The sequence below is a fragment of the Myotis brandtii genome, unplaced genomic scaffold (genome assembly GCF_000412655.1).
Source record: "Myotis brandtii unplaced genomic scaffold, ASM41265v1 scaffold931, whole genome shotgun sequence".
NCBI classification, from domain to species: Eukaryota; Metazoa; Chordata; class Mammalia; order Chiroptera; family Vespertilionidae; genus Myotis; species Myotis brandtii.
The window spans coordinates 2,132,262-2,156,243 of NW_005371843.1; the positions used below are offsets into that span (position 1 = coordinate 2,132,262).

The following is a 23,982-nucleotide window of genomic DNA, read 5'->3' on the forward strand; positions in this document are numbered from 1 at the left end:
ATTCAATACTTTTTAATACAAAGAGTTGAACAGCCATCACTACAATCCAACTCTGAGACGTTTCACCAACTCAAAGATATCTTTCATGTCTGTTCAGTCAATCCCCAGTCCCCTCTTCAGCCCCAGGCAATTTACTTTCTTTTCTCATAGTATATTGGCCTTTTCTAGACATTTCCTATAAATGGGAATATATAGTATGTAACCTTTTGCATTTGGCATTTTTCACTTAGCATATGTTTGTGGGTTTTTTTAACTTTAGCATATGTTTTTGAGGTTTATTCACACTGTAGAATGTATCAGAAGTTTGTTTCTTTTTATTGCTGATTAGAATTCTATTTTATGGATAGAGGATCATATAATTTTAAACTTATTAGAGCCCTGGTAGTGCACTGGATTTAGCATCAAACAGGCTCAGTTGGGGCCCTTTCAAGCATTGTGGCCTTAGGCAATTCAGTGTCTCTGAGCTTTTTTTTTTGCTCATCAATAAAATTAAATAGCTACTCTCTTAGCCCAGTGGTGGTGGTGAAGATCCAGTAAAGGAGAATGTGTTGAGAAGCTTTCAGTTTGTATCTTATTGAACAAATACTTTCTGTCATCACTTGGAGATCACAAAGTGATGGCCATGGGGTCAGACATGTTTTGTGTTGGTTTTTTTTTTTAAAATATATACTTTTTAAAGTTTTAAAGTGTTTTAAAAATTCAAAAGCTCTGACAACACAGGACACACTTACCCTCACAGAGCCTATCTGCTGGAACCAATAACGGCTGTCTCTTTTAGACAGTGTCTGTGATCTCAAGTTGTTACTGTTTAAGGTTTGGGCTAGTTCTTTGCTCATATTCATTACTTGCCTGACCTCTGCAAACATTTCAGTTTGTGACCCCGGATCTACTTTCCTTCCCCTAATACTAACCCCACGACTCTTCACTACCAAGTGAGGGTTAAATTGAACAGCTCTGGTGGATGTAAATGTTTTCCTTATGTTGGGGACATCTGTTTTTTTGCAGCTTCCACGCACTGGCTCCAGTGCAATCCAAAGCCACGTAGATCAGGACCGCTCCTTCTTCTATGTGACAGCCCCTCATATGCTTGGAGACAGGGGCCATCTGTATGCCACATAGAGAGTATAAACACGCGTCACCAGTTTATTGTTCTTCCTGCCCAAGGGATTCTTTGGCCAGATGTTCTGCTCAAACATATTGATCTGTCCACCATAGCCTCCCATTGATTTGCTCTTGATTTATTGACTGAACTTCGGATATACCTCAATTTTCCTCATTAAAAAAAAATGCATACATCTTGCTTCCACAGATTTTAAGATAAATAAATCTGGCTTTCATAGCATTTTGTGGTGCTTTGAAGAAAGCCTTGCAATCCTAATTTTAGTATTAAGGTTTCTCTCTCTTTAACTTTTGAAACTTTTTAGCTTCAAAAGTTGCCTTTAAAAGACAACAGTGATATTCATACTAATGCAACAGAAGGTATAAAGTATATTGCCAACCTCCCTGTTTCTTCATTTTTCCTTCTAAATACCTATTAATATCAGTTTGCTCTCCTTTAAGAAAGTCTGTCTGATACATATAGAGACATATATCAATATAAATATATAGATATGTACCTGATAAATATATCAGACAGATAATTTTTTTTAATGTTTCACAAAAGGGATCATACCATAGATTCAGTGACTTGCTTCATTTCACATAATAATGTTTAACATTTTTCCATATCAGTGATATACGGTGACCTCATTCTTTTAAATGTTGAATCATTTTACTCAGTTTTATTTAATTGGCTCTTAGATTTGGAAAAGACCTTGAAATTCATCTCTTCCAACCTTCCTGCCAGTGAAGGAATTCCCTTTACAACATTCCCGGCAAATAACCAGTCTGCCTGAGCTCAAATCCTTCCAGCCACTTGGCACTTACTGTCTCCCCAATTGAACATCTCCCTCTGCTAATGGCTATGATTAATTGAAGATTTTACCACATATTAAACTGGGGGAATAAGAATTTTCTCAGTCTTTCTTAAATTTTTAGCATCAAACAAGATAGAAAAGAACACATAAAAATAATATTTAGGATGCTTGCCTGATAATGCCATAACTTCCTGGTGATTTGTCCTGGTATGATAGTCACTCCTCTGATGAACTATCGCCAGGTCTGTTAACCAAACCACATCTCCACATGTTACATGGACTTGTCATCCCTCATCATCCAGGTTGAACTGATCTGTGGTCTCCTGATGTCCTGCCATTTGGTCCTCAGAACTGAAAGTTTTCCAGAAGCAGTCTGGGTAGACTAGAGAGTGAATCAGATTCCACTGGGGACCACATCCTGCGGACGCAGGATGAGAAGGGGGAAAGTGCTATTGAACAAGGATTGATGGTCAATCCTTGCTTAGGCAGAATGGAAATGATGTTTACATGTGTGAAAGAAGCCAGAGACTAATGTGAAATCGGTTGGCAGGATTCCTGCCTTAAATCAACATTAGAACCACTTTGTAGTTGACAGCTTGATTGTATCGACTCCTGCTGGGTAAACGGAACTGTGGCGAAATGGCATTTCAAGCCTTCCTCCTAAGGTTGAGGGGATGGATGGAGACAGTTTTCACAGGCTGTGGCTAACTTATAGCAGTCACTAAATTCTCTAAGAAGAGACCTGTCCCAGTCATCGAGTCCCCTGAAGAATTATTACTCCATGACCTCCCTCTCTTCGCCAGAGATGAGATGGCTAATTGATGCTCTTTCTTCCTCTCTACAGAATCGCTTCCTACTCAACCACCTACTTTTCCTCCAACCATTCCACCAGCAAAAGAAGGTAAAAGAATAATACAATAATGATGTGATTTTAGGTTTAAGGTTTTGTTGGCTTTGTTCATTTGATCATTTAAAAACCAAGGTATTCCTAAAATATATTTTCTCCTTAAAACAAATGCTTATCAAATCCTGATAGGGTACAAACTTGCAACCAGTAGTAAATAAGACATGCAGATGTAATGCATAATATAATGAACATTATCGACAACATTGTACAATAACTATGTAATGTGATAGAGGTACTAAATATCCCTATAGTGGCACCCATATTACAATATGTACTAGTAAATGTATCCACTTAACATGTTGTGCACCTTAAGTTTATACACTATCATATATCAAATATATTGGATTTAAAAAATAGATAAGTATCCATGTAATTACAGATTTTCTAACAAAATTGCAGTATGTTTATTTCATTGAAAATATCAGAGTAGTGAATGTTCATCAAAGAATAGTTATGTAATTTTGTGAGTGAGAATCTAGTTTATAATTCTATAGACGGGGTAATAATTCCCTAGTTTACCTCTGAAATGGCTCTCCTAGTTTCTGTCTTCATCACAAGAGTTTCTTATCACCTCTTATCTGAGCTGTTAAGGTGCTTTCTAAAAAAACTTCCAAACACAGAAGTGGTTGTTTGTTTTTTAAATCCCATTAATAAACATTTAACTCTACTAGTCATTCTCAAAGCTCCCATGCCAGGCACTTGGAATGCAGTAATGATATATGATTGCTGCTGAGTGCTTATTCTCAGTATTGCAAGAGAACAGGTGTTTGCCTATTATGACCAGTCAAGAATATGAGTTTGGAAATGGAGATTATACTGTGGTTGTCCAGAAATGAAAACAGTTAATGCTACTGCAGGCTAATTACTTGTAAAGGAGGAGGAGAAATTTGATCTACATTTTGAAGCATGAGTTTAAAGGTAAATAAATGGGAGAAGAGCACTCAGTCATGGAATGATCTAAGCACACAGTGTGTTTGCGAAACAATGAACGGCACATGGAAAAGAGTGAAGATAGAGTTACAAAGTGGTTTGTGTTGCAGAATAAGGAGTGTGAGCTCTACCCTGAAGGAAATAGTGTGCCATGAGAAGTTTTATGGAGGGGGTCTGACCTGAGGAAATCAGGGTTTGAGAAAGATAACCTTGGTGCAATGGACAAGAGGGTTTGGGGGAGGAGAGGATAAAGGTGGAACATGTAGTTGGAAGGTTGTTTTGGAAGAGTTCTTCCTTTCATCATGTATTTTAAAGTACCTGTTTTGTACCAGGGATACAATGAAAACTAAGTTGTTCCTGTCTCACAGCAGCTTAAAGTCAATGGGGTCACATGCTGGAGAGTTTATGTGTCAGGGAAACAAAGAGGCAATGAGAACCTCTAGTAAAGGTCAGCATCCTTCCTCACATTTTCCAGTGATCAACTTATTTGGTGAACTCATTTCCCAGGTTATGTTAGGAAAATAATTGGGAGAAGAGCACTTCCCACAAATACCCATTTGTACCAGTTTGGTCTCCTTCAAGAAAGTCTACCTGCTACATATACAGACATATATCAACATAATATATAGATATATATCTTATAGATGCATATATCAGACAGATATAATTCTTCTATGTTTTGCAAATGGGATCATACCTTAGAGTCAGTGACTCACTTCATTTCATATAATAATTAATGTCTAACATTTTTCCATATTAGTAATATGCAGTGACCCCATTCTTTTAAATGTTGAATCATTTTACTCAATTTTATTTTATTGGCTCTTAGATGTGGAAGAGACCTTAAAATTCATCTCTTCCAACCTGTCAACTGTAAGACAGTAACAGCAACATCGGTCCAGCTCAGGGTTCCCGTACATGTCTTATGCTGTCCTGCATCATCTAATGCTATTTGCTCTACCTAGCGTGCTGGAATCTTCCTTCTGTCTTCAGTTGTAGCCTTCTCTAGTCTTAGTAGCTGTGATTATTTTCACTGCTGGAACTGGAAGCAGAATCCTCATTGATAAATTTACTCTTTAGACATTTCTGATGTGCAGATATCAAAATTCTCTGAGGTCAGAGTATTTTTATTTATAGATGAACATAGTTATCATTCAGTAAACATTCATGAATACTCATGGAAGATGTGTGCAGGGTCTGTGAGAATAAGGATTGACCATGCAGAGAACTTGCTCCTGAATTTTTTTTTAGGATTGTTTTAGATGGTGGGGCTTTTGTTTCTTAACGCATTATTCATTGTAGGCTCTGTTTGTACTGAGTGTGTTCAATTAAAAAGCCTGTAAATTTTATTGTTAAAGTAATACTGAGTATTTATTAAACAAATGTTAATAAGTACAAAAGAGTATACAGAAGGTGCCCTAACTGGTTTGGCTCAATGGATAGAGTGTCGGCCTGCGGACTGAAGGGTCCCAGGTTCGATTCTGGTCAGGGGCATGTATCTTGGTTGCCGGCACATCCCCAGTAGGAGATGTGCAGGAGGCAGCTGATCGATGTTTCTCTCTCATCCATGTTTCTAACTTTCTATCTCTTTCTCTTCCTCTCTGTAAAAAGTCAACAAAAAAGATATTTTTAAAAAAAAGAGTATACAGAAGACAATTAAAACCACAATTTCCTCTCCCAGGCGTAATTTCTTCATGCATTTTGATGTATTTTCTTTGATTTATTCATTTTTCATTTTGATTATCTATTCAAATAGATTTTGCTTTCATTTTGAAGGTGAAACCTAATCTAGTTTCTATCTTTCCTTGGAAACAGAGGACCAGGTTTTTCTTTTGAAGCCTATTATTAGCAGATCTTGTGTCCCTTTCAGCTTTAAACTCAAACCATAAAATTGTACAATTTTACAAATCACAGAACTCATGAGAGCAACCTCACCATATCCTTATTGTTCCTGGAGTATTACCTCACTTAGAGATGGTTTATTTTACATTATAAATAGCTTTAAGGGAATAACATTGCACTTAATAAAATAAAACCAAGTGAAGGTGTTTTGTTTTTTTTCCAAAGAAAGGGGAAAGGCACATTATCTCAAAGAATATTTGTGTATAACTTGCCTAAGCTTAGAAGATTCAGATTATTATTGAAGAGTAAATTGTTTAATCATAAAACAGTCAACTACAGTGATCTAAACTAATGAAAGGGAAAGAGGCATAGATCATTTGAAAGTGTACATGATGCCAAAAATGACAGTTAAAATGCTTTCAGTGGAGTAGGCTTTTGTTGGTGTGTTTTTTGCTTGCTTGTTAGTGTTATCATCAGTTATATTACTGATCATATTTTCCCTGGCATTAGTGTATATTTTTGGCACTTATCAATGGGTGGCAGAAAGTCACAGACAGAATGAGCGAGGCTGGAATTAAAGTTTGCTTATGACCTCAGCCCAAATGCATATCAAGTTGTAGATGTCACATGCCTTCCTTTTGAAGTTGAATCACTCTGAAGTTACCAACTGAACAAACAGAAGATAAGGTGCACAGGGCAATAGCTTGGACTTTCTTCTAACCCAGCGGTTCTCAACCTGTGGGTTGCGACCCCTTTGGGGGTCGAATGACCCTTTCACAGGGGTCTCCTAAGACCATCGGAAAACACATATATAATTACATATTGTTTTTGTGAGTAATCACTATGCTTTAATTATGTTCAATTTGTAACAATGAAAATACATCCTGCATATCAGATATTTACATGACGATTCATAACAGTAGCAAAATTACAGTTATGAAGTAGCAATGAAAATAATTTTATGGTTGGGGTCACCACAACATGAGGAACTGTATTAAAGGGTCGCGGCATTAGGAAGGTTGAGAACCACTGTTAGGCACTAGAAAGTGTTTGCTGATTCTTCTGTCTGTAAATCACCTCACTTCCACATTTTTCTCTTCTTTCATTTCTATTCCTTGGGACTGAGGTTGGTGGATTTTTTTCCTTTCTAATTCCATGTGTTCAGCAGAAGCTTCTGAGTCATGAATAGGAACCTTGAACATAGAAGAGAAATGATGGTCAGGAAGCATAATGACCAAAAGCTTGGAATATAAACCTGAAAGGATTGATACCTTTTTTGGGGGGAAAAAGCATGAGTTACCAGAGGGAAACTGGTATCTGCTTTGTTGATTTAATACCAACTCTGTTTTCTTATGTCTGATTCAACATTTATTCTTGGTCTTCAGTATGTAAAGCTGCCAAGGCAGACCTGGTATTTATGGTGGATGGATCCTGGAGTATTGGAGATGAAAATTTCAACAAGATCACCGATTTTCTGTATAACACCATTGGAGCCCTAAACAAGATCGGTGCAGATGGAACTCAAGTAAGGCTAATAGATCAATTATTACTTTATTATATGCATTAAAAAGTTATTCTAATGCATTATTATGGCTATTAGTCAGGGCATCTAGATAAATAACTATAATGATCAAATCCATCCCTAAATGAGAGAATACATAAGTCTGTGTTTGGAAGCAGCTTACTGATGCCTGATAGAGATTGAGAAGATGCTAATCCTTAAAAGCTACTGAGTTCAGAAAACTAAGACAGGTTAGAATGGCCATGCCAACAGATGTTCCTTTAATATATACTAGGATAGAGTATTTCCTTTATGGATATACTCAATATTTCCCCTGCTCTCACAGACATTAAAGTCTTGAAAGATAGAAGTTGTGGTCACACTAGTATAATTCAAGTAAAACATAAAACTAATTTATTCATTCAACAAATATTTACTGAGGATTTATTATGGCCAGACATAGGGCTGTCATAATTAATATGATAAACAATGTCTCTGATTCCTTGGTGATCATATTCTTAAAGGCATATAGAAGAGGAGTGTGAGAAATAGACAGAAATAGGCAAATAAGTAAGTTCACAAGGTAGGGATGTGAGCTCTGAAAACAGAGTGATAGGACTTAAATTCACTGAGGGTTACTTAAAAGTGTGTGTGTGTGTGTGTGTGTGTGTGTGTATGTGTGTGTGTGTGTAAGAGAGTATTTATATAATTGTGGTCAATGAAGGCCTCTTTGAGGAGGTGGCTTTTGCACTGAGATGTAAATGATTACAAAGGAGATCTGAGAGTAGAATTTGCAGACAAGGAAAACAGTGAGTACAAAGGACCTAAGATGAGAATGAGACTTGAGGCTTCAGACGCTAAAACTTGTAGCTAGAATATAGTGGGTGAGCATGCGGGGAGCAGAAGAGGTGGAAGAAGTGGGCAAAAGCCATATTATCTTGAGTCTTATGGACCATTGAAGGAGTTGAATGTCATCATAAATGCAATGGAAACCAGCAGAAGGTATGGAGAGAAAATATCTGATAAGCTTTTTCAAAAAGATTAAAGGCTGCTTTGTAAAATGAATATTAATAATGGTAATAGTGGAAGCAGAGAAACCAGTTAAGATGTTGCTCTCATGGTCCATCAGAGAGATGATGGGGGTCTGGGTTGGGGTAATTGGTAAGAGTGGAAGCAGAGAAACCAGTTAAGATGTTGCTCTCACGGTCCATCAGAGAGATGATGGGGGTCTGGGTTGGGGTAGTAGCAATGGGATGCACTGAAATGAACAGCTTTGGAATATATTTTGAAAGAACAGCTAAGGAAATTTTGGATATTAGTGCCAAATACATAAAGTTGCTGAAGCATTTCAGGGAGGGAGAAATTTGTTTTGAATCAGGGGATTGGAGGAGGTTTCCTAAAGATGGTGACATCTGCAGTAGAATTCAATAAACTGGTAGCAGTTGAAGGTCACACAAATGACAGTTCTTTGGTTTATCTCTTCTCGCCCCCATATTGAGGTATGTCAGTCTGTAGAGAGAGATTTTAAAAATAAAGTACTTTCTGAAAGGTACTCAGAGAAAAAAATGCTATTTAATGTGTCATCAAATTTGGTATGGAATTTTAAACCAAGGAAACTGTGGACTGGGTTAAGTAAGAAATTAAATTGAAGGTATCTTATCTGGCCCAGGGGGAGTCTACATATATGTAAAAACAAACACACCTTCTCTCTCCAGGTTGCAATGGTTCAGTTTACTGATGACCCCAGAACGGAATTTAAGCTAAACACTTACAACACCAAAGAGACTCTTCTTGATGCAATTAAACGTATTTCATACAAAGGAGGAAATACAAAAACAGGTAAGACCAAAGAAAGCCCAGTTAAGACCCCAAGTAATGAACTATTAGTGATTACTGAAATTACCTTGATAGAATTACATTTATTGGGATAACATTGGTTAATAACATTATATAAGTTTCAGGTGTGTAACTTTGTAATATGACCTCTGTAGACTCTATTGCTTGCTCACCACCTGAAGTCTAGTCTCCTTCCGTCGCCATGTATTTGACCCCTCTTTGCCCTTCACCCTACACTGCACCCCACCCTTCCCAATGATTCCGTATCTATGAGTTTGTTTTATTTGTTCACTTGTTGCTTTTTTGCTTCATATCCTGCATATAAGTGAAAACACATGGTTCTTTCCTTTTTTGTCTGATTTATTTTACTTAGCATAATATTTTCAAGATCTGTCCATGTTGTCAAAAATGGCAATACTTTATCTTTTTATGACTGAATGTTATTTCATTATATATGTGATATATACCTCACATCTTCATTAATCATCCAAAGTCACATTTTTAAGGCATAATTATATAGATTTTTTTTAAAAAAAGATTTTCATTGATTTAAGAACTTTGTTCTTACCCTTCCCTCCCCAGCAAAACAAAAATGAAATTGAACTGTTGCCTTCCTTTGTTTCAGGAAAAGCAATTAAGCATGTCCGAGATACCTTGTTTAATTCAGAGTCAGGTACCAGAAAAGGCATCCCAAGGGTCATCGTGGTCATAACTGATGGACGATCACAAGATGATGTGAACAAAATCTCCAGTGAAATGCAATCAGATGGTGAGTTTTACACAGATAAGCAATAGCGGTTACCAGTAATATGGTAGCATTGCTCTTTTCTGAATATACATTCAAAAGCGGAATCTGTATGACTTAAATATTTCTGAATCTTTCTTAATATAACTGAAAAGTGTGATTTAAAAAATACTTTTCAGATTACAAATCTATTATTTTGCTTTATTTTCTCTAATACCTCTTCTACATACAGGATGCCCTGTCTAAGAAATGCCAACAATTAAATGCAATACTATGAAAAGAACCATTATAAAGGGCCAGGGAGGGAACCTGCACAGAAGCTCCTCAGCCTCATCATCTGTAAAATGGGGATTCTCATAACACTGTCGTGAAGATTACATTATATAAAATATGCCTGGCAAACAGTTGTTTAATATTCATTTGCCAAGCATTGAACCATGACCTACCTCTACTGCTAAGCATATTAACACCTCAGTTTCTACATATGAAATAAAAACTGTGATAAAATTTCTGTTTCAACTACACTACATCTTATAAATTTTAACATAATTATTAAACATATGCAGACATAAAGATGTTACTCAAATGGTAACTATTTTGTCTCAAGTACTAATGGGGGCATTGGCCTTCTTGAGTTTCTTTAAAATGGAAAAGTTTTGTAGGGGATGATGGAATAATTTTCATATAATGAAATACATGCATGTACAATTCTGATGAACCGTTAAGAATGAACACTACTAGCCCTCCTTCACAAACATATTTTAAACATTTGGCCGTGTCTTATTTTGCGATACTTATCTGTTGTGCAATGGAAAGTAATCAGAAATCTGTTTCCGTTCTGCCACAGGCTACAGCATTTTTGCAATTGGTGTGGCTGATGCGGATTATTCGGAGTTGGTTAGCATTGGCAGCAAGCCTAGTGCACGCCATGTCTTCTTTGTGGATGACTTTGACGCCTTTAAGAAAATTGAAGATGAGTTGATTACTTTTGTCTGTGAAACCGCTTCGGCAAGTGAGTTCTTTGAAATGTGTGCTTACTCATGTTGCTTAAAGGTTGAGATATTTCATACCAGTTAAATAATGAATCCCATCTTGATCTGAGGAAAGAATATTGTCTCGTAGAGCCGTTTGTTATGCAGACATTGTTTTATGTTTTAGAGCATTTGGAAGTAAACCTCCCAGGCGTAGAGTTTTCGGTTGATGAAGACCTTCCCTAGTAAGATGAGAGTCTGTGTTTAAAGGCAACTCTTCTTAAACAGCTGTAGCAAATAGTTTTTAAAAATGTTTGAAGACTGCCCACCAGTGTGATGCACTAGAAGTGAGACTTATCCCAACACATGTTCCTAAGTGACCACCACAGTTTTCATGGACCCAGGAGAGGAAAAGGAGGCAATGGCCCTTTGATTTAAGAAAAGAAATGAGAGCGTTTCAATATTAAGGAATCCACAGAAAACCATAGCCACATCTGGTTTGGATTCCCTTCACAATTGACTTCCGGAAAGATTGTTAGTTTCCTGTTCTCAGGACAGGGAAAGGATACGTTTGGAAAATATCTAAATTAAGATTTTATATTGTTTGTTTTATCTTGTTTTGCAGCCTGCCCACTGGTGCACAAGGATGGCATTGATCTTGCCGGTATGCATTATCACAATTTTTCCAAGTAGAAATATATTAAATGACTCCCATTTGGGGGTCCAGATTTTTCTTTTAATAGGCTAATTTTGAAATTTAACATCCTAAAATGCCTGTTTATTCTTTTTTTTAAAGGATTTAAGATGATGGAAATGTTTGGTTTGGTTGAAAAGGATTTTTCATTGATGGAAGGGGTTTCTATGGAGCCTGGTACCTTCAATGTGTACCCTTGTTACCGACTGCATAAAGATGCCCTGGTTTCCCAGCCTACCAAGTATGTTTCCATTGCAAGATATTAAAACCAATCATTTTTTTATTATATCTCAATGTGAAAATGATGCCTACTTTTGATAGGCTATAATAGTTCCCAGTAGGATTTTCTTTAATATTTAGAGCTAAGGACCCCTCAGGGGATATTCGCCAAGGGATCCCGGACTGCGAGAGAGCGCAGGCCAGGCTGAGGGACCTGCCCCCTCCCGCAAGGCATAAATGTTGTACACTGGGCCTCTAGTGCTTTTATAATCAGATATATAACCTTTTGAGGAGGGATACAAGAAAATATTTTTTTTCTTTCCATTTTTAGGTATTTGCATCCAGAAGGATTACCTTCTGATTATACTATCAGTTTTCTATTCCGGATTCTTCCTGACACTCCAGAGGAGCCATTTGCTCTTTGGGAGATTTTAAATAAAAATTCAGACCCATTGGTTGGAGTTATTTTAGATAGTAAGTATATTTATTTCTATAACATCTGTACACACATGTATGAGTGATGTATGTGGCATGCCATCTTGCCTGTTCTGTGTATATTGCAGAATACCTCACTTAAACCATGTTAGTGAATACTTACAATGAATTATGTAACAGTTCACTCATTCATTTATCCACTTCTTCTTTCCACAAATATTCACTAAGTTCCTACTATGTGCCAGCTCTAGACTCTGGGAAAAGTAGTGAGCAGCTGAAAGAGGCAATTACTGAGCTACTGAAGACTACAAGAAGAGTGAGGTTGATGGAAGAAGGAGGGGTCAGTCAATGGCATGAGACCACAAGTTCATTTTTTGGATATGGATATCATGTTGTAAGATGCCTATTTCATATTGAAAAAAAAAACACATACACACACACAAAAACCCGCCAGACTGCCAGCAGTATATTTGGGAAGAATTCTGAGATGGAGAAATGAATTTGGAAGTTGTCTGGGTGATATATGTATAAGCCATGATATTGGGTGAAGTCATCTAGAGAATGAGTCTAGAAAGAGAAGAGAAGAGGTCTGAAGACTGGGAAACCCACCATTGTTTGGGTTTTGAAAAGTTGAGAAGGAACCAATGAAGGAAGCTTCTTAACCTCACACTCTTGGATGTCACATATAATGATCACTTAAGAAGATCATCAAGTTTTTTGTTAATGTCAATGAGTTTTCTAAATAGATTTTTAGTTTAGAATTCCAATGAAGCTAGGAACCAAAATTTAGTGGCTACTATTAGGTACTAACTCAAACATTCGGATAAGGAAAGTGTTTTAAACTTGTTTTCAGCTAGTATTTGTGAAAAGACTTTTCAGTACATGGAAATGAATCAACAACTAAATATGATCTTGTGAAAGCATTTTGTATTGATATCCAAACTAAGGGAAGGTTATAGATTAAGAAGGTGTAAGCCACTAACTCCATATACATGCAGGAATGGAAAACAATGAAGTCTCTCAAAATGACTAAGACTAGCTTTTCCTTTTGAAAGCAGAGTGAAGAATTAAATTGTAACCTGGGAATGAATTAGTGAGAAAAATATTCTTATTTCTATGTAACAAAATATTCCTTGTAACATGAAATACTCAAGATTAGGAAGGCTTTCCTTTGTTCATAATAAGAGACATCTTGGAATATCATTCTTTTGGGGTGGTATAAGTTGCATGTCCTGGGAAAGTTGTTTGCTATAGTGGGTTAATTAGGCAAAGAGTCTGGTTTCTGTTTCTTAAGATTTGATTAACTTCATTCTCCCTTTCTGTCTGCCCCTAGTCCTAGCTTCAGACAACCCTCTTTCAAGAGGGTGATGTAGGCAATGAAGTATAGAGGAAAAATATGTGTAGGAGTCCTTGCCTTGCCATCATCACCACATTGTTAAGTCAGTTAGTCTGGCCAGCTAAAAGCCTGGGCAACCCAAGGACTGTAGATCCTTCCTTCCTTACTCATCACTTTGTTGTAAACAGAGCTTCAAAGCAATGGATGCATTATTTTCTGTCTTGAGTTGAATTGTAGAAAATTATTCATTCATTTTAATTCTTTTTAAAATCTTTTTCTTTGAATAGATGGTGGGAAAACCCTAACGTATTTCAACTATGACTATAGTGGAGATTTTCAAACTATTACGTTTGAAGGACCTGAAATTAGGAAAATTTTCCATGGAAGCTTTCACAAGGTGGGTAATGCTTTGTGTACACATAGTCTTTATTCACTGTGGGCAAAGCAACAGATAGATGGTGAAACTATTCCGTAGAGCTTTGGATCTCAGATTTCAACTGGAGAAAGAATTACCTCCAGGGCTTATTAACAATGCTTAGAGATTCTGAGATAGAACCCTGAAATGTGAATTTTTTAGCAGGTACCCCAGGAGATATGATAGAAGTGGTCCAGGTTCCCACCATGAGGAACAATTTAATAGAGGGCACTATATTATTAAGCAGGCATTATGTGTGACGTAGAAAGGATTGCTGGTCTACCTGCCTACCAGTGCAGATGAAAGGTACAACTAGTCAAATCATATTAAAATGTAAAGATAGATATAACTGATTGCATAGTTGTATCTATGTAAAGATAGATATAACTGTGTTTTTTTTAACATATATACACACAACCTATTACTGCTATCATAAAAGTTACCCCGAGGACAAATTTTGTAAAACCTGACTTAACTTGCTCTTATTTTAATTTGGACTTGTAACAAGAGCTCTGTTCCTTAACATTTTATATCTCAGAAACACAGTTTTGGTAGACATGCTTCCTTCCAATATGTATTGTTTCTTTTATGTTTGGCAAATAACCCCACTGTTCTCTGGGCTGGTAGGCATGCAACACCAAGACTGCAGGGAGAGCAGAGCATTTACCAGGTGGCGCTAGCAAAAGTCTCTTAACCCATCCCTTCTTGCCCAATTAGAGAGAGAAAAGGGATATAGCACAGCAGTCTTCATCTTGGTTCTGTTTCCTGACAGTACATGATCAAACACCTAACTTTACTACTTTCTGGGGTTTTGAATACCATCACTGCATATGAACAATTGCATAACAAAATTCTGACTCTGTCATGCATAAAAAGAGTTGCATAAAAATGTAATTTTTCCCTGACTAAATAGGACTATAAAAGATACCATAAAAACACATGAGATGCAAGTGGAAATCAATTAGCTCATGGCTCAAATTGGTCCCATTAGCATATCTTTGGAGTTATTGTCATTTCTCACCAAATTCCTCTTGACATGATTCTTTTCTTGATTATACAGTGTCTGCTGCAAAGTAGTCAAGAAAAAAATGTACAGGAGATGAAAAGCATGTGAGATTTCATGAGTGTTAAAAATAATTGCCATCTTTGCCTGTGGAATAGGCATGGGCTTGTACTAGTAATTTTTATTGAAAGAATTCTTTAAGAATTTTAGGTAAATGTTAAGCTTTGCTTACCTTGCCAGAAGAACTCAAAGACCTATAGGTAGGTTCATTAAAAATTGGTTTCAAATTCATAAACCTTCAAGTTTTTAAAAATTATATGAAGAAAAATCTTCCTAGACCCTGGCCAGATAGCTCAGTTGGTTAGAACATTGTCCCCATGTGCCAAGGTTGCAGGTTCGATCCCTAGTCAGGGCCCATACAAGAATCACCTAATGAATGCATAAATAAGTGGGACAACTTATGGATGTTCCTCTGTCTCTCATCAATAAATTGTTTAAAAAAAAGAAAAATATTTTTCCACTTTGCTAAGTCTTAATAAAGCTAAAGCTAAATAAAATAAGAAAGGCATATCATAGAACAAACTACTTTACTAATATATCTATTAATGGAAAATCTTGATGCAAATTCAGTTTTTACTGATCAAATTTGATTTGTTTATAAACTTATGTTATAATTGAATAAATACTTTACCTTAATTCTTATTGATCTTCATTTGGCTTTATTTTGTACACTTTGGGTATGAAGTAAGGCCCCAATGTCTCTTTCAAAAAGTTATTATTATATAAATGGATCCTTAAGTGAAATCAAAATATTTTTGAAAACTTTTTAATGTCTCCTTTTGTAAAGCAAAATATATTTTTTTATTTTTTCCATTGATTTTTCTTTTTTTAGAGTGGGGGGGAGAGATAAAGAAAGAGAGGGAGAGAAACATCAATGTGAGAGAGACACATCGATTGGTTGTCTCCCAAACATACCCCGACCGGGGCCTGGAATTGAACCTGCAACACAAGTATGTGCCCTTGACCGGGAATCGAACCGTAGACCCTTCCATCTGGGGGCCAACACTCTAACCACTGAGCAACAATTTAAAAAATATGAATAATGCATAATATATTAGGTTGTCTAGCATTCAGCATGAAAAATTCTATAATTTATAATAATGAAAAATATTCCAAGACTCAATAACACAAGAGTCAAATTATACCCTTCTAAATGATTATAAAAGAGATGTAATATGAAACAAGTAATTTACTCCTGCAGTGATGGTCTGGATAGATTATGGTTAACTTCTTTTTGAAGGAAAAAGAATATTAGGAGCCTCCACTATTGACGTAAATTATTTAAATCATGATGTAACTTAAATACAATTGGTATAAGTTTTTATGCTTTCAGTTCCAAGGCAACAAATAAACAAAAATAAATGAAAATGGGATAAAACCCACAAAATTAAAAGTAACATTATTTTAATTTTAAAGATGACATTATTTCCTGGTCACTCAACCTCTGCTCACAATACAGTACTAGCTGCTATAACTCTTGTAACCATGATTCACATTGCCCAACACTTTCTCTTTGAACTGCTGTGATACCTTCTCTTATACAGCTATTTGAGACTTTTGGTTTTCATTTAATCATGAAATGAAATCAGTATTTGCCAATTAAGTTTACTCTTTTAGCTCACTAAACAAGTAGCCTGCCACAAACAAGAAGTATGTGGCAAACATCATAAATTGAAATGCTTTATCAGCACTGAAATTTCATGGCAGAACTTGCTTACAACGTGTCTCATTTAGAATATACTTACCTTGGCCATCACCTACATGATGATGTAGATTTTTACCAGTCCTCACAAAGAATGTGTAGACTCCTGAATATATTACCGTGGACCTCCAGATTCTAGAGATTCCAGTTTCAGATAATTGAACCATATATTAGGCTGAAGAGCTTTATTTCATTTGGGCCCAGAGTCACTAGAAAGCTTCCTCCTTTCCCTTCAGATTTTAGATCTTTTCTCCTCACCTTAAATTACCAACTGCTGGTAGTACCGCAGATAAGCTTTGTTGGTAATTCAACCAGCATTTTTTTTACATTTAATACTTTCATGTTTGTTTTATTGTGCTTTCAGAAAAGGCATAACTCACACCACACTCTGTGATTTCAAGATATTACTGCTTTAGAGGAAGGCTACATTTTAAAAAAGTGAATCATTTCAAAGTTACTTTAAAGAAAAGTATTAATTAAATAAAAACAGACATGGTACTAACTGTGGTACAGTCCTGGAGGTAATAAAGTAGAAACTTTCTCCTTTAGCAAAATGCCTAGTGACAGAATTCCTGCTCTTCTCTTTCATATATTTTAGTGATGAGTCATGCAATTGTGTAAATGTGGTTGATATTCCTCTCACTTCTTACCCGCTAAAACATCCTGACTTTTATCCAGCTACACATTGTTGTCAACAAGACTTTGGCCAAAGTGGTTATTGACTGCAAGCAAGTGGGTGAGAAGGCAATAAATGCATCGGCGAATATCACAGTGGATGGTGTCGAAGTCCTAGGGAGAATGGTTAGATCAAGAGGACCAAATGGAAACTCTGCACCAGTAAGTGGGTAAACAATTGAGGCCATGTTATTGTTATAGAAAAAGGTCTTTTAAAAATATAATTGATTATTACCCAGGGGGCAAGTTTGGTAAAGGAATGGATGGGTTGATGGCTAAATAGTTAGTAGCCTTTATAAATGAACTAAAACATTCATAGTTAAAGCTCTTGGCAGTAAACTTCTGCTATATTATACTCCAGGAATTAAGCTAGTTTATTTTCTAAAGGCATTTTAAAATTCAGATAGTAAAATACTCATCATATGATTTGTGGCATAAATGGTTTGTTAACGTGAGAATCAAAACTGTGAAAGAACTTCATTTGTATAAGCAAATGTAGATTCATACAAAATGTGTGATTATTATACACAGGAAATTGACATAAGCCTCTCATTTGGATTAGATTTGGGCATTTTACAACTAGCTCTTTGCTATTGTTCATGTGAAATTTACCCTTTAATCATATCGTTATCTAGGTGACAAATCATTCTAAAATAATATATTTTTTCTTCATACAACAAGGAATTTAAGCCTTGAGACTTCCAACTGGCAAAGAAATAACTTTTTCTTCACTCATTACCCACGGCATATACAAGTTTTTGTTTTAACACTATGCAGTCATAGCTAATTACCATCATTCTCTAATTTGAGTCATTTTATAAATTAGAACCATTTAGCCTGGGGAATAGTTTATTCTTTTAAACAACCCCAACAATTCTGCATTTCTCTTATATGTCACGGAAACATAAAATGAATTATGAATGACTATTATTGTCTTGTACTTTCATAGGTCAGTAGAACTAGCCCATTATATGAAACTTTAGAACAACTTAGTAGTTCTCAAAGTCTATTTAAGCTGACGGTCACTTTGTGCAAATGAAATCTTCTGACGTGTCAATCAAATAAGTAAATAAATAAGATTAAAGCAGATCCATGTTGATTGAATTGGAGAGAGGACATGGGGTAGTAAGTGTCCCCACCTCCAATGGTTCCTAAGGGAGCATAGTTTTAATTGCACTACTCTCATCTAACCCATTCACTGTACACACCAGCAAACTGCCTCAGAGTGCTAAAGTGATTTACTTTGGGACTCTGCTATTTTGTGGCATTTCTCTTTGTGGTAACAATAGAAATAAAATCCTTGTGTGCATTGATGCTAATATATGTGTAATTTATTGGGGTGACATTGGATAATATAATTTTATGTTTCCAGGGTACAATTCTATGATACATCATCTGTATATTGCGTTGTATGCCCACAACCCAAAGTCAAATCTTCTTTCATCACCATATATTTGACCCTCCTTTACTCTTTACTACCTCCCCATCCCTCTGATAACCACCAAACTGTTGTCTGGGTCTATGAGGGTCTTTTTGTTTGCCTTGTTTGTTCATTCGTTGCTTTCAGTTTTATATCCCACATACGAGTGAAATCATATTGTTCTGGAGTATTTCTGTCTGACTTATTTTGCTTAGCATGAGTTTTGAGGCATCTTTAAAAGTGCTTTTGTTCTACTTTGCTTTGGAGAACTATGGATTAGATATTTAGAAAGAGAGAATATAAAAGTGATGGGAGGCTCTTCAGGGTCTTTTTGTTTGTTTGTCTTGTTTGTTCATTCATTACTTTCAGTTTTATTCCCACATACGAGTGAAATCATATTGTTCTGGAATATTCTGTCTGACTTATTTCGCTTAGCATGAGTTTTGAGGCATCTTTAAAAGTGCTTTTGTTCTACTTTGCTTTGGAGAACTATGGATTAGATATTTAGAAAGAGAGAATATAAAAGTGATGGAAGGCGCTTTTGTTTTTAGTTATAGTAAGAGACTTTTAAAAATATTTACATAATATTTTTAAAGGAGTTGCTCCTCTTAGTGTGTGGAATTTTATGTTGATTAAGAAACACACCATCTTCTGCCTCATGGAAGATACCTATATGATAGCACACTCTAGAATTTATAAAGAGCCAGAATTAGCAAACTAAGGACATCTTTCTTATAAGGATAAATGGATGTATATAGATGGATGCTTGCATGGATAAGTGAATAGCCTCTAATTTAAGAAAGAGAAACAATCTAGGGGATGGATAAGTGAATAGCCTCTATTTTTTTTTAATGTATTTTATTGATTTTTTACAGAGAGGAAGGGAGAGGGATAGAAAGTTAGAAACATCGATCAGCTGCCTCCTGCACACTCCCTACTGGGTATGTGCCCGCAACCAAGGTACATGCCCTTGACCGGAATCAAACCTGGGACTCTTGAGTCCGCAGGCCGACGCTCTATCCACTGAGCCAATCCGGTTAGGGCGAATAGCCTCTAATTTAAGAAAGAGAAACAATCTAGGGATATGAGATTTTAGGCACAAATCACTAGTTAAATTATTATTTTTAGAATAATACATATAAATCTCCTGACACTTAATAGGCATTCAGTAATGAGCAGCTGTTATTATTTAAGGATGTCAGTAATACCTTCTCTTTCTCACCTATTCTAACCCGCTACTGCTTATATAACACTCAATTATTTTGGGCCATATATTATTTTCTTTTTCTTTCATATATCTACATTTCAACCCTCTAGCCAGAGTATAAACCATCAAAATAGAAACCATATCATGGTCTTCATACAACCACACCCTTTTATCCTCCATCACAGTATCTAATAAATCTTATATGAACAAAGTTCTCAAGAAATACTTGCTGGAAATTTAATAGAATGTCATCTATTTGATTGATTCCATATCTTTTGTTAAAATGTTGTTTTGCATGTATTCTATTCATGTATGGTATTGACAGCCATCCAATAATATATATCATACCCTCTCCTAATTTGTATTTTACAATTATAGTTTGATAATTATAATTCTTTCAAATGACAATTTTATAATTACAATTACTTCCAATTATACTCTATGTAAATAAGCGGTACTCTAGATATATGGCCGATTAAACATCAACTTTATTTCTGGAAGCAAAAGTTACTGTAGGTTTCAGTCCTACTAGCAATAAATCTTTAACTGTCCATGAGAGAAAAGCAATTGAACAGAGCAGCCTCTGTGGTGACTTCCAACCAGTAGTAGACAATGGGGAATTTATGGAAGTCAATAATTAAAAGAGTTCTTTGTAAGGCTAGTAGGAAGAAAGTTGTAGCTTTTGTTAGAATCTAGAATTCTACAAAGGATTACCAAATAGGTTTTCAGTCTGCCCACTTATTAAAGAATTTGATTATGCTAAAATGGATGATATTAGATTAGCTCTCAAGAATGTGATTGGAAGCTCCCTTGCTTTTTGAGGTAATTGCTTAATTGTTTCAGTGTAGGGCTAGAGACAAGCTTCAGTCCTCAGTTTTCACTTTAGAAATCACAAATTGCTAAAAAAAAAAAAATCTTAGTATACACTTGTACTTCACTACCTAGCAAAAGTGAATGTGTAATGTGCAAGTTTTGTATTATTCCAGAGGGAGTAATTATCAGATCATTGAGATTAGTAGTTTATAGGTCAGCATTCCCTGGGCAAATTCAGCAATGATTTAAAAAAGTGTCAGATGATGGAAAAACTCTAAATATTGAGTCTCTAAACAAAATATATTCTTCTTAAACCCAAGTTGAGTGGAGAAGAGATTAATGGATTTAGGGATACAGTACTACTAAAGTATTAAATTACTCACATTTATAATAAAAACAACTTGTGTTCTGCAATGAAAGATTTTATAGGCAGCAAAAGTGCCCAGTGGGACTAAATAAGCAGTCCTAACTTAGCTGTCAAAACACAAGTGGGAGGAAACTTAACAGCTGTTCTTCTTTTTCCCATCTTCTTTCTCCTAAGAAATGTCTCCTATTTTTTTCTGACATGCAGTGAAATTATAATGCTGCCAATCAGAGATGATTCTAGGAAAAATTTTATCTCCTGGCATTGGCTCATGTTTCTTAGTGTCTTCCACCTTTAAAATATAACGCGTATCCAATTGACATTTGTTTAGCCATCTGCTGCTAACGACAAATACAAATTAATGCAGTTTTTATTAAAATTATTTACCCAGTTAAAGCTTTTTATGCAGGAATCAATAGTAGACTAGTGAATGGTCCCATAGAAACAAGTATTTTTAAATTACAATAAAATGATTGTTTTCACAAGAATTATATCCTTTAATCCTTAAAATAGGAATAGTAGCTAATATTATTGGAGGCCGACTGTGGACTAGGCAGTGTCTGCTTTTCCGTGATTGCCTCATTTAATCTTTCAATACCCCTCAGAAGAGAGACTTAAATAAGCCCCTCTTATAGATGCAGAAATTGAGACTTGAAGAAGTTAGGGAGGGATTCCCTTTCTAAAAATGAGGAAAGTGAGGTGAGATCATATGTGTCTTGTATAAAGTTACCTGCCTTCCATTCTAAGCTCTCTTCCACTGGGTCTGATTATTACAGAACCTCAGGCAGAGGAGGGAGTCATGTTCACTGACAAGTCCAAAGACTTACATTATTTGAATTACAACCTTGAAAGTAAATGTGATCAAAATGGTCCTCCCAAATATGTTTACACCCAAGTATTCTAATCCCTACCAACAAGTAAAGCCATTAATTTTCATTTCCTAATTTAATTAATGCCATGATGGTTTTCCTTAAAATCAATAAACAGAGAACAAATAAAAACACTATGTTAAATATCTGACAAATGGTATGTGCTTAGTAAGTCCTAGTTTTGAAATGGAGTCAATAAAAGTTAAACACCAAATCAAAACAGAAGATGGGTTAGGTCCCCAGTAATCTTTTGCCAGTATTCTTGAGTAATGTCAAGAATGTCTCTAAATATTAGTATAAGTTCAGGTATAGCTTGACTTCAAATTATAAGCTTAGTTATATGTTGCTAGAAAAAAAAGGATAAAATCTGGTACTGAGTAGAAAGTGAACCCAGAGATACATTTTAATTGCTATTCACAGGTCACAGTGGCAACCACTGAGAAATATTTTAATCTTATTTCCATGCTAACATTTGACCTCAATGACTTGCCTTTTGTGCTACACCCAGACAGAAATGTCCAATAATGAAAAATGAGCATTTGTAATCGGCTCAGTATTCCCTTGAAAGAGATTATAAAAAGTAAAAGTGGGAGGTTCTACACCTTTCTCTCTCCTTTTTATTTTTGTCACATAAAATTTTTATTTTCAGTTCAAAAGGAAAGAAGTTACAAAAGTAAAAAGTGACTGCCTCTTGGCATTAGTTGCTTGAAGTATGATTTATGTTTAACCATATTGTCTTGCATTTACAGTCACTCGGATGTAAGATCTCTCGATAGACCACTTCTGTACTGTTTCCTACATAATTACTACAAACATGTGTGTCACTGCTTTTGGAATAAAAGCTAGAGGGTTTTTTAATCAATCCCCAGCAATGTGCCTTGGAAAAAGAAGTTCCTAAATAAAGGCTGAAGAATCTAAACTATTACGAACGCAAAACAATTATGAATAAATTTTTTTGTGCTCACACACAAAAAAGGCTGCTGACTTCATCTAACTTGAAAAGGAAGGCAGCCCACAAGCATTCCTCAGATGATAGTATTGGCTTCATTCAGCACTTAGTAGGCATTCAACCCCTTGAGTGAATAAAATGAGCGCATAAGAATTCTAGTCACTCAATAGGGCAGAAGTTTAGCCAAAGGTATATATGTAGACATTATACTGTTCTAGGTGATTAGATGGTGAATGTTTATTTAAAAACTTCCACAGAGCATGGTGTCAGCTTGGGGCTAGTGAAAGGCCTTAGCTTTATGTAAATCTTCCCAGTCACCAAAATGGTTTTACACTGAGGGCTCTGTTCAGAAATGGAAAATTTCTTAATGAATGAATGACTTACAGATTTAGCTGATTCTATCTAATGCTGTCATAATGGGACCCATTTAATAAATGTCCCCAGAAAAATGGCCTTGTAAAGTTAGGCTCGGGTATCTGTATTTTAAATATTAGACCAAAAATTTATTCACTGCAAAATGAACCATAAAAAATTGAGGTGGGCCCTAACCGGTTTGGCTCAGTGGATAGAGCGTCAGCCTGCAGACTCAAGGGTCCCAGGTTTGATTCTGGTCAAGGGCATGTACCTTGGTTGCGGGCACATCCCCAGTAGGGGGTGTTCAGGAGGCAACTGATTGAGTAAAAAAATTAATAAAAAATATATAAATTAAAAAAAAATTGAGGTGGGCTGTTCAAATCCCAACCAGAACTCATCTTTTAGCACGTGCTTAAATTCCTTAAGTTTTTTCATCCTAGGGATTAATCTATGGGATGGGGTGGCTAGTACTGTATTATGCCTCATTGTGGTTGATCTGAGGATTAAATGATACAGACAAAAAGTCCTTAGGATCGTGTCTGGTACATAGTAGGGTTTCACTAAATGTTTGCTGCTATTGTTATTGTAATTTGCCAAGATTTTACTCAGAACATTAAATAGATATGATTATTATGTAAACACACTACTATGATATATTTGCCCTCAATACTATATCACTTTCATTATGATTCTACATTTTGGCCCTTGTATTATATACTCCTCTACCTTAAAGAATTCAATTATGGAAGAGCTGTACATTAAAATATTTATTACTTATAATAACTATATTTCGGGCACTGTTCTAAATAATTCCCTGTA

The 23,982-nt window shown here is 35.7% G+C and overlaps 1 protein-coding gene across 3 annotated transcripts in view; it reads left to right on the forward strand.

The window, feature by feature from the left end:
* The window catches only part of COL14A1 (collagen, type XIV, alpha 1), a 175,395-nt gene that overhangs the window by 87,447 nt on the left and 63,966 nt on the right, over positions 1-23,982 (forward strand). For all 3 annotated transcript variants that reach the window (XM_014533053.1, XM_005885872.2, XM_014533054.1), the window contains exons 25-34: positions 2,761-2,817; positions 6,981-7,120; positions 8,812-8,935; positions 9,558-9,701; positions 10,525-10,689; positions 11,274-11,312; positions 11,445-11,583; positions 11,893-12,035; positions 13,620-13,729; positions 17,191-17,349. In XM_014533053.1, the coding sequence (XP_014388539.1) occupies positions 2,761-2,817; positions 6,981-7,120; positions 8,812-8,935; positions 9,558-9,701; positions 10,525-10,689; positions 11,274-11,312; positions 11,445-11,583; positions 11,893-12,035; positions 13,620-13,729; positions 17,191-17,349 (1,220 nt within the window). The remainder of the gene's footprint in view (positions 1-2,760; positions 2,818-6,980; positions 7,121-8,811; positions 8,936-9,557; positions 9,702-10,524; positions 10,690-11,273; positions 11,313-11,444; positions 11,584-11,892; positions 12,036-13,619; positions 13,730-17,190; positions 17,350-23,982) is intronic.